Source organism: Gopherus flavomarginatus, chromosome 9 (genome assembly GCF_025201925.1).
Source record: "Gopherus flavomarginatus isolate rGopFla2 chromosome 9, rGopFla2.mat.asm, whole genome shotgun sequence".
Lineage (NCBI taxonomy): Eukaryota > Metazoa > Chordata > Testudines > Testudinidae > Gopherus > Gopherus flavomarginatus.
In genome coordinates, this window is record NC_066625.1 from 86,338,453 (window position 1) to 86,353,918 (window position 15,466).

Sequence of the window (15,466 nt, forward strand, 5' to 3'; positions counted from 1 at the left end):
ATGGATTGCTCCAAATTGCCGGGTTCTGTTCATTCCCTCTGGGGCACCTGGCATTGGCCACTGTCAGAAGACAGGACACTGAACTAGATGGACCATTGGTCTGACCCACTATGGCCGTTCTTATGAGATCAGTAAATTCCATCTGGTAGCTAGCAAGCAGTCACAGCAAGACACACTAAGGCCTTATCTACACTTACCAGGAGTTCGATGTGCAGCAATCGATGCATCGGCAGTTGATTTAGTGTGTCTAGTGATGACCTACTAAATCAACCACCAATCACTCTCCCGTCAACTCCTGTACTCCACCTGAACAAGAAGTGCAAGGGGAGTCGACGGGAGAGCGTCTCCAGTCGACATCGTGTAGTGTGGACCCCGCGGTAAGTAGATCAAAGTACGTCGACTTCAGCTACGTTATTCACGTTACTGAAGTACAGGCAAGGCCTAAGTGTCAGTCCAATTTCCAGTATCCACATCATAGAAACCACCACCAAACAACTGACAATAATTGAGATCCTTGGTGCTACTGCAATAGAGGGAGAGAGGACTGAATAGTCATGTGGTCTGAATGATCTTCCAACCGTGGGGGCGGGGGGTCCCACTGGACAGACACAGAGAGCAAAACTTGGACTCCAGTTCCTGTGCTAAACTGGTTATCTGAGCAAAGAGGGCTTCGGTCTCCACAAATGTCAATGCAGCACACTCCAAGGGAACTCTGACACACACAGAGGTATCTTAAAAAAAAAAATCACCACCATCAATGACAGAAAACATGTTACAATAAAATGTTAACAGCTTAACTGGTTATAGGTAACATGACACACCTGCGTGGGTTGCCAACCCAAGTGGGGAACAAACCAAGGACTTCTGAGTCTTAAATATTGCGTTTTCTACGGTCAGCGCTAAAAGGCCTCTGCTCTTTTAACCACAGCTGTAGCAGACTCATCAACCTCTATATGGGGCCCAGGGAGATGGGACCTACCATAGCACAGCAGGTAGTTCGCATCCAGAGCATGGAATTCTTAGGTAAGGAGGAGAAGTCAGAATGTCTGATGCCTTTCCATTATTCAAAGACACACACAGACCTTATTTCCTTTCCCCTGCTCCCCAGCACAGTCTATTTCAGCATCCATTGTTCTGGAGTATTGTTTTCCCACTTCCCTCCACTCGTCCTTTGTGCCAAAGTGTGAGCTGAATATACCAGAGAAAAGGGGAACGATCTTAAGGGGCAAGGATAGACTTTTCAAAGACTACAGCTCCTCTCACTTCCCTATACTTAATGAGCATAAAGCAGTGCTAATTATCTAGCAGATCCCAAAGGAATTAGGTGAATGGTGATATGCTAAGAAAATATTTTGACCTCTGATCTCATCATTCAGGTCCCATGTAAGTCATTCTCCAACGTACTCTTCTTGCCATGTGTTGGATAACACTAATTAATATCAACAGCTAATCAAAGTGTAGCTCAGGATGTGCCAGTATAATTTTACACACACACACACACACACACACACACACACACACACACACACACACACACACACACACACACACACACACACACACACACACACACACACACACACAGAGTATAATTCAACTTAAGACTCAGCATCACAGTTTCTGTAATAACACGGGGGCAAAAACAACCAATCAAGAGACTGAATAAAGGAGGAAGGACAGAAGGTCAGCACAGGACGGAACTGCTTTTTGTCCCTGAAGAAATGCTAGAAGGTAGCAGATCCTCAATGGTGTAAACAGGTATAACTCCATTGACTCCCACTGATTTAGGCCAGCTGAGGGAAATATAGTGCATTCTGTATACAGACCATGTGTCCTGAAACAAAAGGACTTGATGAGATAATGTCCCAAAGGAAAAGCCTGGCTTTCCGAGAACAGAAGGGCCTTGTCAGGAGGGAATCTGGAAGGGTTCCATGGGAAATTAAAATGTAACTGGGAGAGGGGGAGAAAGACGACAACGTCGTAACTTATTTTGCAGACAATTCTGAGGCCTGCCAGCATTTAAAGGAACCACGTTTTCCTAGACAATTCTTCCTCCACTCTGAAGCCAGGCCGAAGAGTCTATATCAATACCAGAAAAATACTTACTTGAAAATCTAACTGCAGCCGTTTGACTGGCAACCGCGCCTAACGAGCTCTGGGAGACACAGGAGTAATTACCCTCTGCGCCAGTCCTTTCAGGATATTTACTCTCCTTAGCAGCAGCCGGGGACGATATGAGGAGTGATCCATTTGGAAGCAGGCGAAGGTGCTCCTGCTCCACTAATGGGAACCCATTCTTCTTCCATGTGATATTGATCAACTGCTCGACAGAAGCCAGGTTACAGTCCAACACCACGGCTTGGCTCGGCTCTAATGTCACCTTTGCAGAGGCAGCCCTGCAGCTCAGCTCCAGAGAATCCCCCTGCAACAGCTTCCCTGCAAGGAAAAGACATTTGGGTTGTCTCCTGATTTATACAAACAGATGTCACAGCACTTCGCAGTTAACACGATCGGACATAAACACGCAAACTTCAGCCCTGCCAGGGGTCTGGCATCTGACGTGTCACTCACAAGTGGCAGCCCCCTTGGCACATCTCTCCCGCACAGCTGAGAGGTTACCCATTAAGCTGGGCTACAGGAATGACCTGCAGTGTCTCCTCTGGGCTAAGGTGGTGTCAGCTCTGCAGACAGCCTCCCTGCCTCCCTTGTTGCTATACCGCTGCTGGGGAAGGTGTATGCAGGAGGCGGCAAAGGTGGCAGTAACACTATCATCAGGCACAAAAGACAATGGGGAGCCAGCAACAGCGTCTGGCTCTCGCACCTGCCTTCTAGACATCCTCACCCATACACCCCAGCTACTGTCTGAGACACCCCAGCACCGCCCACTTACCCCCAGACTCCCTCCAGCATCCTCTCATCTATTCCTGCACTGCCAGACACCCACTCACCTACCCAAGCTACAGTTGTCCAGTTCCTTGCAGCTCCTTGTCCAATCCCTCGCCCCTGGTAGGGGCAGGGCATGTTGAGCATAACCCGATATTTATGGCTATGGACAAGTATGCAAATTAGCCAAGAATTGTGCATGAAGTGTCACACGTATCACTGCACAAAACTTGGCAGTTATGCCCTTAGCATCATCAGGGCACAAGTCTCACTGAAGCCAGCTTACCCCAGGGGCGGAACTCGGCTCAGCAATGGTAGGAAACTGCTTCCTACCAAACTTAATGACTCTTCTTCACATAGGATGTGTAAACACACAGGAAAAGTCCTACAAAATTAAAGAAAATAAGAGCTTTCCCACGGGCTTTAACTATCTTATAAGATGTAATAGAGAATTATCTCTCCGGAACAGCATTCTATATGATGGCTAAAAGCCTATCGAAATTCGTTTGTGCTCTTAGATCCTTTAATTTTGTAGTGTAATTTTATAGTGTAATCCTACTGATTTTATCCTTAGGAAGTTCCATAGAACTTCTCCATAAAGAAGGGAGTCTTTTGCTGAGAATACCCAGCCACTCTGTTTAACCTGGATGCACATGGGGAGAGGGGCCATATTCCGATAGTCTACTCCTGTGGGAATTCTGCACCATTGCACAATGCAGAATTTTGCAGAAATTAATGTTTTTGCACATAAATTTCCTTTCCCCCTCCCCCAAAAATGGGCTGCAGTGCTGCTGGCCATCACTAGGGGTTGCTGGACCCAGCAGAGCCCAGCTCGCACAGAGAAGACACTGCCAGAGGGAGAAGTGGGAGAGAGAGAAATTTCCTAGCAGCTATAGTTCCCCACAGGACCTGAGGGAAAGAGACAGTAGCATGTAGGAAACTCCACACAAGCCTGGGACCCAGCAACAGGCTGTTTCTCCTTCTGGATCCCTGGGCAGTAGGGGGATGGGTTTCTGGACTGGGGGAGGAGTGGGCACAGCCAGACTCTGGAGGGGAAGCGGTGTGGGTATCTGGGCTCCGGGGACCCCCATGACTGGGCTCGGGGGGGGGGTGGGGGTCAGGTGTATTGGCTGGAGGCCCACAGCTGGACTTGTGGGGAAGGGTTGTGGGTGTCTGGCCTCCCAGCTGGGCTTTTAGGTGGGAACAGGGGGCAAAGAAACAAACTGGGTTGCCACAGGGGTTTCTGTAACTCTCTAACCCTGGGGAAATTTTTGCGTGAGTCTGTATTGTAACAGACATATTTACAGAGCGGTATTTTGAAATAAATTACCAAACTAATTGAAACTGGCGTGATTATATAGTGTTATTTTGACAAATAAAATTTGCAGAATTTTGCAAAATTTCAAAATATTGTGTGCAGAATTTTTATTGTTTTGGTGCAGAACTTTTCATTTTTTGGCACAGAATTCTCCCAGGAGTAGGTAGTCATAAGCCAAGTCCTAACTTCAAGGGTTTTCAGAGCCCCCTGTAGAAGTAAGCACAAGACGGGAAGTTCAGATCCAGATTTGGATCCAAATGTAAATTGTCACAAAATTCAGAAACAGGCATCAGACCTGGGGATCTGATTCAGGCTGGTCACAATTTCTAACAGAATGTGTATTTTACATGTTTGCTTTCAGAACTCCATCTCTGTGGCTGACTGGTAAAAAAGAAAGAGTAGAGCACTACAAAAGAAGCAAACCCCAACTAACATGGATGGGAGCAGAATCATACCTAGATAGCTAGACATGAGTAGTGCAGCCTTCAGCTGACAGCCAAATCTGCATTACAAAAAATTCACCGAGAGAGATCTAATAGTAACAAGATCATGAACAAGGGCTGATTAGTGATGAATCACAAGAGAAACATAGCAAAGGCCAAAGGGGAGAAAAAAGAATGAAAAACAGGGAATACCCATTAAAGCAGGTGTTGAATAGCTGATAACACAAGGCTAATAGTTTATCATAAGGTAAATGAACAGTCAAAAAAGAACAAGCAACAGAAAAATGGCCAAAATATCCATCCCACTGGCTTAGCACTCTAACCCCATGATGATCCCTGCAAGCAGTTCCTAAAGTGCTGTATCTCCACTCTCAGTCAAAAGGAAGGATGTTACAGCTACAAACTACTGGACACTGAGAAGACTGCATCACATCTCTTGGCAGCCCGCTTGCCGCAATGAGATCTTCGATCAGTTACCAGTGGTGAGAAAGTTAGACTGAACAGGTCTTGGTCTGGAAGGTTTCCAAACCAACACACACAATCCCACTTGCAAGAGAGTTCCACCTCTAGCAACAATGCCTCAGCATTTCCTAAAGAATATTGTCATTAATAAAATGCATTTGCTATTACTGGTCTCCAGGGACACTAAGTCAATGTTAGCTGGCAGTGCTGCTTCCACACACCAGCAATTTCAATCTCCACTGTGCTAGAAGCTTCACATCCACTCTTTTTATGGCTCCCCTCCAAATTATTTTGTCATTGCTCCAATCGAAAATGTTTCCTGCCTCTATAACGAGTTTATCAACACTGGATATGAACCACATGGCTCCCTGCCCATACCCTATCACAGAAAGCTACAGATTAATTTTATAGGAATTCAAACACCCTATTAAACCTTCTACTACCTACTGCCGATAAAAGGGCTGCATTTTAAAAGCGCGCACTTTAAGCATGCAATTAGGGGCAATGACACGCAAAATTACACATGCAGGGGAATGGAATTGTTTCTAGGCATCGAAAGCTCCAGGTGCCACCGAAAAGAAGGAATTTGCACGGCCCAAGTGCACAGTTAATTTAGTGACCCCCTGCTGTGCAGAAAACCTGTCAGCTTGCAGGGAGCTCAGGGATAAGCATTTGTGCTCACAGAGGCCCGCTGATCCGCGGTCTCAGCTCAGAGTCACAGACATACATGTTCTCCTCTGTGCACTCTCCAACAGATTATAATGGTGCCTTCCCCCTCCTTCATCCAAACAATGGCCTTTTGTCGCCAAGAAGAAAATTAACAGCAGGTTAAAAGGTTCTGATGATAAAGAAACTAATTTTCATCCAATCTGAAATATAAATTCCCCCCACCCCGTGACCTCTTTAGTTCTTCACACCGGGAGTAGAGCCCTGCCCATGCCTCAGTTTACCTTCTGCCTTGCATCAGACAAACCACTACACTTGGTGTTTTCACAGTGCTGCTCTCCTTCGAGGTGCAGCTGTCTTATTACCCTTCCCATGTAATGCGCACTGCCTGCCATCGCTGGGGTGTGTGGAGGACTGAAGACTGAACACAGTCAGCACCGTCTGTGCTCAGGATAGTATCAGAGTTATTAGTAGAGTAAAACAGTATGAAAACACGTGACACAATGATTTGGACCGCAACACAAATCCAAGGGTGGGGTTCTTGATGAGGGTAAATCATTTGTTATCCGAATTAACATGTGTCAGTGGAGCAGAAAAGGATGAACTGCTTCTCTTGCATCTTCCTTTGGGCCAAAGTTCAACCGAGTGCTGCCCACCCTACCGGAAACGCACAAGTATCTCGCAGGACTGGGCCCTTTGGTGGCTATGATTTATGCTACTCTTCCATTTTTCATTACTAATTTTGTCCCTCACAAGCAGTGACACTAATAGATGTCATAGCCGACTGAGTAGAAGGATGGTCTAGTGGTTACAGTGCTAACCTAGGATTTGGAAGACGCAGTTTCAACGGCCTGTTCTACCACAGATGGCCTGTATGACTGTGTACGCATTGTAGTTGCAGTCATGTCGGTCCCAGGATATTAGAGAGACAAGGTGGCTGAGGTAATATCCAGGGCTGGCTTTAGGGCGATTCACCCGATTCTCCCGAATTGGGCCCCGCACCCCTAAGAGGGCCCCACAAACTCCCTAAGGACCTCTGCCAATGTGCCGCCAAAGGCACCGGAACCCAATTGAGCCTCCGCCGAAGTCCTGCGGCTGTCTTTGGCAGCTCTTTCGAATCGGGCGCCACAGGGCCTAAAGCCAGCCCTGGTAATATCGGTTATTGGACGGACTGTAACCCACCAACCCCCTCTTCGTGTCCTATGACTACACGGGTGTTAACAGGCTACTCTCCCTTGAGTGGTCCTTTCCAATATGTGCTAACTACTTATGCTAAACAAGGCTTTCTATCTTGCACTTTGCTGTGATGCTGGGAGTTCTTTTCCCAGAGCTGAAGAAGAGCTCTGTGTGGCTCGAAAGCTTGTCTCTCTCACCAGCAGAAGTTGGTCCAAAAGAAGATATTACCTCACCCACTTGGTCTGACCTCGGGCAAGTCACCTAACGCAAGTCTACACTTAAAACCCTGCATCGGCTGTAGCTCTTTAATGAGGATGCTCTAAGCCGATGGGAGAGAGCTCTCTCATCAGCATAGTTACCACCCTGAGAAGCAATAACTGTGTCAATAGGAGAAGCTTCCTGCAGACATAGCACTGTCTATACAGGGGGGGTTAAACTGGTATAACTATGTTGTCCAAGGGTGTGGCTTTTATGGTTTTAAGGGTGTGTTATGGGTCTCACCAAATGAAATTAATAGGCAGCAGGTTTAAAACAAATAAAAGGAAGTATTTCTTCACACAATGCACAGTCAACCCGTGGAACTCCTTGCCAGAGGATGCTCCGAAGGCCAAGACCGTAACAGGGTTAAAAAAAGAACTAGATAAATTCGTGGAGGATAGGTCCATCAATCGCTATTAGCCAGGATGGGCAGAAATGATGTACCTAGTCTCTGTTTGCCAGAAGCTGGGAATGGGCCATAGGGGATGAATCACTTGATGGTAACCTGTTCTGGTCATTCCCTCTGGGGCACCTGGCATTGGCCACTATCAGAAGACAGGACACTGGGCTGGATGGACCTTTGGTTTGACCCAGTATGGCCGTTCTTATGTTCTTTTTCACCCACCCCCATGAACATGTGGTGTAGTGTAGACGAGACCTAAGTCTCTCTATGTCTCAGCTCCCCACATGTACAGTGGGGATAACAATACCTATCTAGATGACAATTACCAACTTCCCACAGGTATCGTTAGGCTAAACACTGAACAATGGCCAGGTGCTCAGATATTAGGGTGGTGGGGGCTATAAAAGCACCTTAAATAAGCAGGTATTTTTGTTGCTGACTTTTTAAATGTTGGAGGAGGGAGGGCCACATAAACCTAAGCACAACCTTGCGTGGGCCAGAGTCTACATATATTTTAATAAGATTTAAAGTCACCTGTATTGATTTATATTTTAAGTTCAGTTTGTTTCACATGAATTTAGATAGAAAATACTGTACATAGAAACAACCTAATACTTCCATGTGTAAACTAAAATGATGTAAACATGACAACGAAACGCTAATGAATCGGCCATTAGTATATTGTGCTAAAGCAGGCCGTGGGACTTAGGAAATGCTCTGGTGGGCCATGTACAGCCCTCGGGCCAGAGGTTGGGCACCCCTGCATTAGCCCCAGCAGCGCAGGAGACAAAGGTGTCCCAACATGCAGCATCAGCCTGGATATGCTATGCACTTGCCAGCAAACCACAGAAGGAGAAGGCAATGTGACAGCCCGTGCACTGTTCTCTGCTCCCTTCCAGTTTTCAAACCCCGACAGAACACACAGCTGCTGGCTGACTACACATTTCACGTGGACTTGCAGAGATCATGTGAAATTACCCAGCGTGGTACCCTACAGGCAGGTACTGTATTCTGCTACATGCAGAGCGCAAACGCATTGCCCTCTCGGAATACTGGCTATTGCTCCCTGAGTGGCTCTTGGCCTCTTATACCTCGCACATTGGTATAAATAACACTGTGAAAGGAAAGGTATTTTAGGCAAAGAGAAAAATACACCCTGAGCAGGTTACCAAAAAGAGCACAATAGGAAAGTGACATAATCAATGCAGAAAGCTGGGTAACAAAGCATGCAAGGCAGAGAAGAACTCATCAGTCAGACTAAGGGCAAGAAGACACATCCGGAGTGATGAATTACTTGCAAGAACACAAATCTGAGGAGATGTATTCTTCTCCAGCCGGGACAACACTGGGCTTTCTGAGACCCTTCAAAGGGCTCTTGGCCAATGACAGCTGTTCTTGTAAAACAGTTTATGTGTAGAATGTCATATGAACCCTACTCAGCTTGTATTGATATATCATGTGAGGGGGAAGCCTCTCAAAACGAAAGTACTGAGGCATGCAAGTCCAGAGCTGCTGCTACTACCAGTTATTCCAAAACACACTGCTACTTCTTATGGTAGGGGTCTGATTTCTTTGCACTTCCTTTGAAATCCTAAGCATCTTAACAGCCTAATTACTCCTACATAAAGCTACATCTATGGTGAACCTCGCAGGATGAGGAGGAGTGTGGTAGCGGTCTGAACACTACATTGCAAGGCTGCAGATTCCAACCCTGCCTCTCATACCGACTTTCTCATAGCCCTGAGGCACTTGACCTCTCTGTCTCAGTTTCCCTATTTGTAAAATGGAGATAACACTTGTCTCCCTCACAGGAGTGTAGTGAGAATTCATTCGTTAACAGCAATAAGGCTTTTGGCAGGGAAGGAGGGAAGCATCAGATAAAACGCAGCCTAATTCAGTGCCCAACTCCCATTGAATTTCAGTGGGATTTGGGTGCGTGAGCTCTGAAAACGCCACCATACGTTCTGCATACATTGACTATTACAACTGACGTCGTAATATGGTCTGGCTACTCACAGCATGATACAGCAACTAGCCCAGAAATCCTCTTCTGTCTGTTTTTGGTACTTGGCCAACCCTCATTAGCGTAGTCCCAGAGCACCTCAGAATCATTCCCACTGTACATGTGGGGATCTGGACAGAGACTAAGTGACTTGCCCACGGTCGCCCATGGAGCCTGTGGCGAAACAGGGAACTGAATTTGGTTCACAGGCCAGTGCCACTGGATCAGGCTTTCTCCACACCTCTTTACAAGGCACCTTTTCATCTTTGAGCCTAATCACTCACTCTTTACTTTGAACAGCAAATTTCCAAAGAGCACAATTGCCCAGGAAAACTGGGCACAGAAAAGGTCCATTTGGTGCTAGCTAAAAATGTGTACCCACCAAGCTGGTACCTTTGTGTGCAGCCATTATAACAGCATGGGTCATTAACAGCCCATTTAGTGTAGGACCATGAGGAGTCTTAATTAGGGAAGGGAAGAACTTCTGTTCAGACGCATGTGACAACTTCCTACCGCTTAGCACTAAACATAGCATTGGACAAACCATATTCAGACCTGGCATGAGTACATGCAGCTCCACTGATTTCCGCACGAGTGCTGTGATAAGTGCACAAATACAGTTCTCTGCTGTCACCTCATCCCCCGCCTGCTCCTGTTCGCCTGCTGTTGCATATTATCAAAATCCTGGGTTGAGAGTTCTGTGGGGCAGGGACTTTGTATTCGTTTGCACAGTGCCAGGCACAGTAGGGCCCAGGGCCCCGACTGGGTGCTATGCACTACCACAATAAAAATAATCATAAATTGGTCCTAGATATTGAAAGAACAGTACAAACATTAACAGACAGAGAGAAATATTTTACAGCCTCTGGAAATGTAGCAAGGTGGTTGGTTCAAAACACCATACTATGTAAAGTACTTTCAGGGTAAAGGATCACAACAGAGGAAAAACAAATATAAATCAGGATTCTTAAATGCTGCAGACTATTTTCAATTTCGATCCACTGTTATGCACTGATAGAAAGAGATATGGCTCTGTTTAAACACACACACACACACACACACACACACACACACACACTCACTCACACATACACTCCTACCTACCTACTTACCCACCCAGCCACCCACCCTGTTGGAGTTACTTTGCTAATGAAACCAAACTGAAAAGACTTTACCAGCTAGTAGAAAGTACTTGGCCAATATAATACAGAAACTATGGTTATTCCAGGACTGTTTCTAATTAAGTGGACTCCTGATCCAATAGTCATGAGGTCCCTTTGGAGGTCAGACATCAAACGTTCTAACCACAGAGACTGCACTTAGGAATTACATTTACTTCTGAATTTAGGACCCGCTAGTATTGATTCCTCTTAGCCAGGGGCGGTTCTAGCTTTTTTGCCACCCCAAGCATGGCAGGCAGGCTGCCTTCGGCGACTTGCCTGTGGGAGGTCCCCGGTCCTGCGGCTTCAGCATACCCACCGCCGAATTGCCACCAAATCAGAGGGACCAGGGACCACCCGCAGGCAAGCAGCCAAAGGCTGCCCGACTGCTGCACTTGCAGGGACCGGCAGGGCGCCCCCCACAGCTTGCCGCCCCAGGCAAGCACTTGGAGCGCTGGTGCCTGGAGCCACCGCTGCTCTTAGCTGTCATGGTAATTTTGAAAGCTAATATGTGGCATGACATAAAATATTCTACATGCCTGGATTACTAAATCCAGCACTGGGAATTTCTGAGAGAGCAACATGAAGTGGTACATACAAAACAGCTTTTTAGACCAGAGGGTGCTCCCACCTGTCTACCCACTATCCACAGATTGCCTCAGGGTAATTAAGAACATCTTGATAACTTCTCGAGAACAAAATAAGAAAGGGTAGAGGGAAGGATTTGGAGAAAACCATTCACTAGCTCAGATTTAGACATACGTAACTGCTGAGATGAGCTGATATTAAATTCCATTCATGCAAACAGGTCACTGTTCTATTCAGAACCAGATTGTGATTGCTTCAGAACTTCCTAGATTGGATACTGTGCCTATACCAGCTGTGTGGAGGGATTTGCTTGAGATACGTGGAAACACACGACATGCATTTGAGACGGGAACCAAGCCCTGGTGTCTTGTGTTAAAGTGTTAGATTTCCACCAAAACTAGCTTCTCTGAAATAGGCTCTGCAGGGCATTATATTAATCTATCTATTGCACTGATAACGGCTTGGCAGGAGGTGATCTGCTTCATGCTCAACATTAATCTAAGCAGAAACGTACTCATTTTCCTGTATCTCTCCTCCTCATTCCACCTGCTTGTTCATTTCAATCACCTCTTGAATTTTGGGCCTGATCCAAAGCCCACTGAAGTCAGTGGAAAGATGCCCAGTGACTTAAATGGAAATAAATCTGCCCCTTTCAGATGAATGGGGCAGAGACTTTACCTTTCCCTACATGTTAGTACACAACTCAGCATAGCGGGCCCTGATCCTGGCACTACAGGAAGACACATCAATAATAAGAGAGTAGAAAGAGTATGAATCATTGACTCGCAGCAACTGGATGCTTTATACCTTTCATATGTGTATGTGATGACATACAACCGAGAATACCATTAGACCCACACACGCTCAACTGGAACTGAGCAACTCAAGGCTTAAACTCGAGTAGAAGGTAAAACTGATTTCCTGGCTTTCGTGGATTACAAAGCTATAAATAATTCCATCTGGTGCAAACTAGCAATCCAGCCAAATTTGACAGATTCCTGATGGGTCAGAAGTGAGGCTCAGAGTGCGGTTTGCACATGCAGGATACACATGTCTGCTGGGAGCTTGCACTTTGTGTCTGGTAACAGAACTTGTCTCCTCATGTGTTGCATGTAACTCCCAGCTTCTCATGTTTTGCATGTAATGCCTCACGTCTTCCCCCACCACCCTGGAAATTTGCCTTTTAAAACAGAGAGGAGGAAAGATCTACTCAGGGACATACCAACGTGGTAACATTTCAGATATCAGAAGCAAATATGTCCTTGATCTCTGTTACATGGCTTGGACAAACAAAAGGTTACTGTTCAACGGGAGACAAATGGCTTTGTTCAATGGAGAGAAGGGCTGTGCTTTTAACAAACATTTCTAACAACAGCTAGATTATGTATTTGTATTATTTTAATGCCTAGGAGCCGGACTCCATTGTGTTAGGCACTGCACAAGCCCAGAACAGACGGATGGTCCCTGTCCCAAAGAACTTTCAATCTAAGCATCAGACAAGAAACAGGCAGACTGACTGGGGAGCTCCAGGGAACAAATGAGGCAATATGAGTCAGCATGATGGGCAGTGGGTCTCGGCACACCGGCATCTTGACTGTTGTCAAGTGTTTTGTAGGCATCACAGAAGAGGGGCGTTGAAACAAGGGATTTGAAGGAGGACAATGAGCTAAGTCTGCAGATGTGCACTGGGAACCTCTTTCAAGTGCAAGGGGCAGCAGGGGACAAAGCACAAAGGGGCTTGTTTGAAAAGTTATCAAGCGAGTGAGGGAGGCTGGTGGCATGGAGGAGCTGACATTTTGCTAGTGAAGGAGAGATGGTAGGTAGGGTGGAGATAGGTCACGAAAGGCCCTGAAAGTGAAAACAAACAGCTTATATTTGATGCAAAAAAGAGAAGAGGGAGCCAATTGAGAGACTCGAAGAGAGGGGTAAGAAGGTCAGAGCTGCATTCAGAATGGGTCTCAGTGGGGCAAGATTGCTTTGGTCAAGGTCCAGAGAGAAGGATGTGGCAGGCATCAAGATGTGATTGGAGGAGAGCCTGGAAGAGAGTTTAGTTGGGTGGATGGACAGGAAAGGCCACATCTTACAGGTGCTATACAGAACAAATAGGCAAGATTGACACATAGGCAAGATGTGCGGACCAAGAGAAGTCCAAGCTAAAGATGATGCCCAGATTATGGAGCTGAGAGACAGGGAAGATTATGAAGAGAGGGGTACACGGAGAAGAGAAGGGATGGCAGCAGGGCAGTCTGCCACCCAAGGGCGTGCAGAGCCGGAGAGCAGCAAGCCCTCAGGAGGCGGCCAGCAGACAGGTGATGGAAATCAGCTTATCCAGCTGAACAGCAGTTAATGTTTTGCTCTCACTCCCAGCTGGACCCAGCTCTGTATGAGGAGGAGGGCCAGGAGAGGCAAACCCCACCCTGAGCAGCAGCAAAGGGCTGCAACAGGTTAAGGGCAGGCAGGCTCTGTGGTTCCCCTGAGGCAGAGAGAGAGGACTGTGACCCTTGAGCCACCAGGGAGTAGAGGACCCTGCAGTATCTGTCCTGGTCAGGGCTATTACTTGTGTTTCTTTATCATTTTTTTTTGCATTTGTGTGGCAGTGGAATAAAACTTTGAGAAATGAGTCAAAGGCGGTGAGAAGGCAGCGAGGAGTTACATGCATTCAAACACCCTTGCACAGTGTGTGTCTGGTCTCCCATCTAGTGGCTGGTCCACAGAGAAGGTAGCAGCCTACTACTGCCAGCTACTAATGGAGTTACTCCTTAAGCTCAAGCGGCAGAGATCTGTGTTGATTGCTCTGGGTCCAAGCCCCAATGACAAGCGTGAGTGGTGCTGTTGGACAAAGAATTTAAATACTCATTTCAGCTTAATAAACAGTCAATCACTATTCACAATGGGCCAAAGTCCTCACTGGTATTGACCTGAATAGGAGTTCTGCCTGCTCTGACAATAACCAATACAGCAATCTAAAGTCATGTCCCCAAGACTGCACTATCAGGATTTTATGCTGTCATGTCCTGGGCCATGACCGTAAGGTATTCTAGCACCTCCCTTTTAACAAGATTGAATAAAGACTGAGGATCAGCTTCAGGATAGGATTTGTCCCAATCAAATTAAATTATCACCAGCTGAAAGCTTCCAAAGTATTTACGTGAAAATCTTTGAATAGTTGGTTTAAAAAAAAAATTTAAGGATGTAGCAAGAGAGGACTCATTATAGCACAGGCCGTGGCAGATTAATACTTCACAAAGAGTGAAGTACAAAAGTTTGCTAATCTGACACACTTCCAAGGCTGACATCACTTTCAGTTCTTGGCAGCAAGAGATTTTCCTGGAGATCTGCTACTGTACGGCAGGTCCCGCTTTGCCTGGAGACTGGCCAGTGCATTTCCTATTCCATGCACTTCTGGCACATTGGAACTGGCTTATGCACCTTGCGGAATCCAAGCCAAAGAAAACCTTCCAAAGCGCAAGAAAAGCCTTTTAAACAGCGCAAGGAAAATGCTCCCTGATCATGTGTGTTCTGCTAGATATCACACTAAGAGAAAAGGGCTTTTTTCCCTCTATGTCTTGCAGCGTATGGAACAAATTCAAATTGCAGTTAAGCCTCTAAATTGTCGCCTGTCTTCATTTATGTATTTATTTTGGATGTCGAACCAGGAGATTCAACAGCACAATTAATCTCATTTAATCAGGAGTGAATAGCACTGAAGACAAACCAAAGTTATTCCTTCTAAAGGGGTTTCCTACCAGCCAGCCAACTACTGCAGCATTTTCCCACTGAAGTGTAACATTCTGCTGCAGCTCTTCATGCGCTCCAAGCTTAAATCTTTAAATTCCATTGTCTAGTTCAAAGAGCAATTACATTTGAGTGTGCCCGCATCAGAGGGGCACAAAGCACTTTTTCTTCTTGGGTACCTTAAGCACTGATAATTAAAAAACAATAGCTTGGCCTAAGCCCTTGTTCAGGACAATCACACATTGCAAATGGCGGTCTCCGAAAGAAGCATGGACTGAGATTTTAGTATCTTGCAGCATTCTATGGAGGAAAAGTATTCTGCTTTCCAGTGGAGGCAGTGCTGCGCAGCAGTTAGAGCAGGGCATAACGTAC

At 46.2% G+C, this 15,466-nt stretch overlaps 1 protein-coding gene across 2 annotated transcripts in view; it reads right to left on the reverse strand.

Moving 5' to 3' along the window:
• IGDCC4 (immunoglobulin superfamily DCC subclass member 4) overlaps positions 1-15,466 on the reverse strand; it is a 187,751-nt gene that overhangs the window by 121,603 nt on the left and 50,682 nt on the right. For both annotated transcript variants that reach the window (XM_050967461.1, XM_050967460.1), the window contains exon 2: positions 2,107-2,436. In XM_050967461.1, coding sequence (XP_050823418.1) covers positions 2,107-2,436 — 330 coding nt within the window. The remainder of the gene's footprint in view (positions 1-2,106; positions 2,437-15,466) is intronic.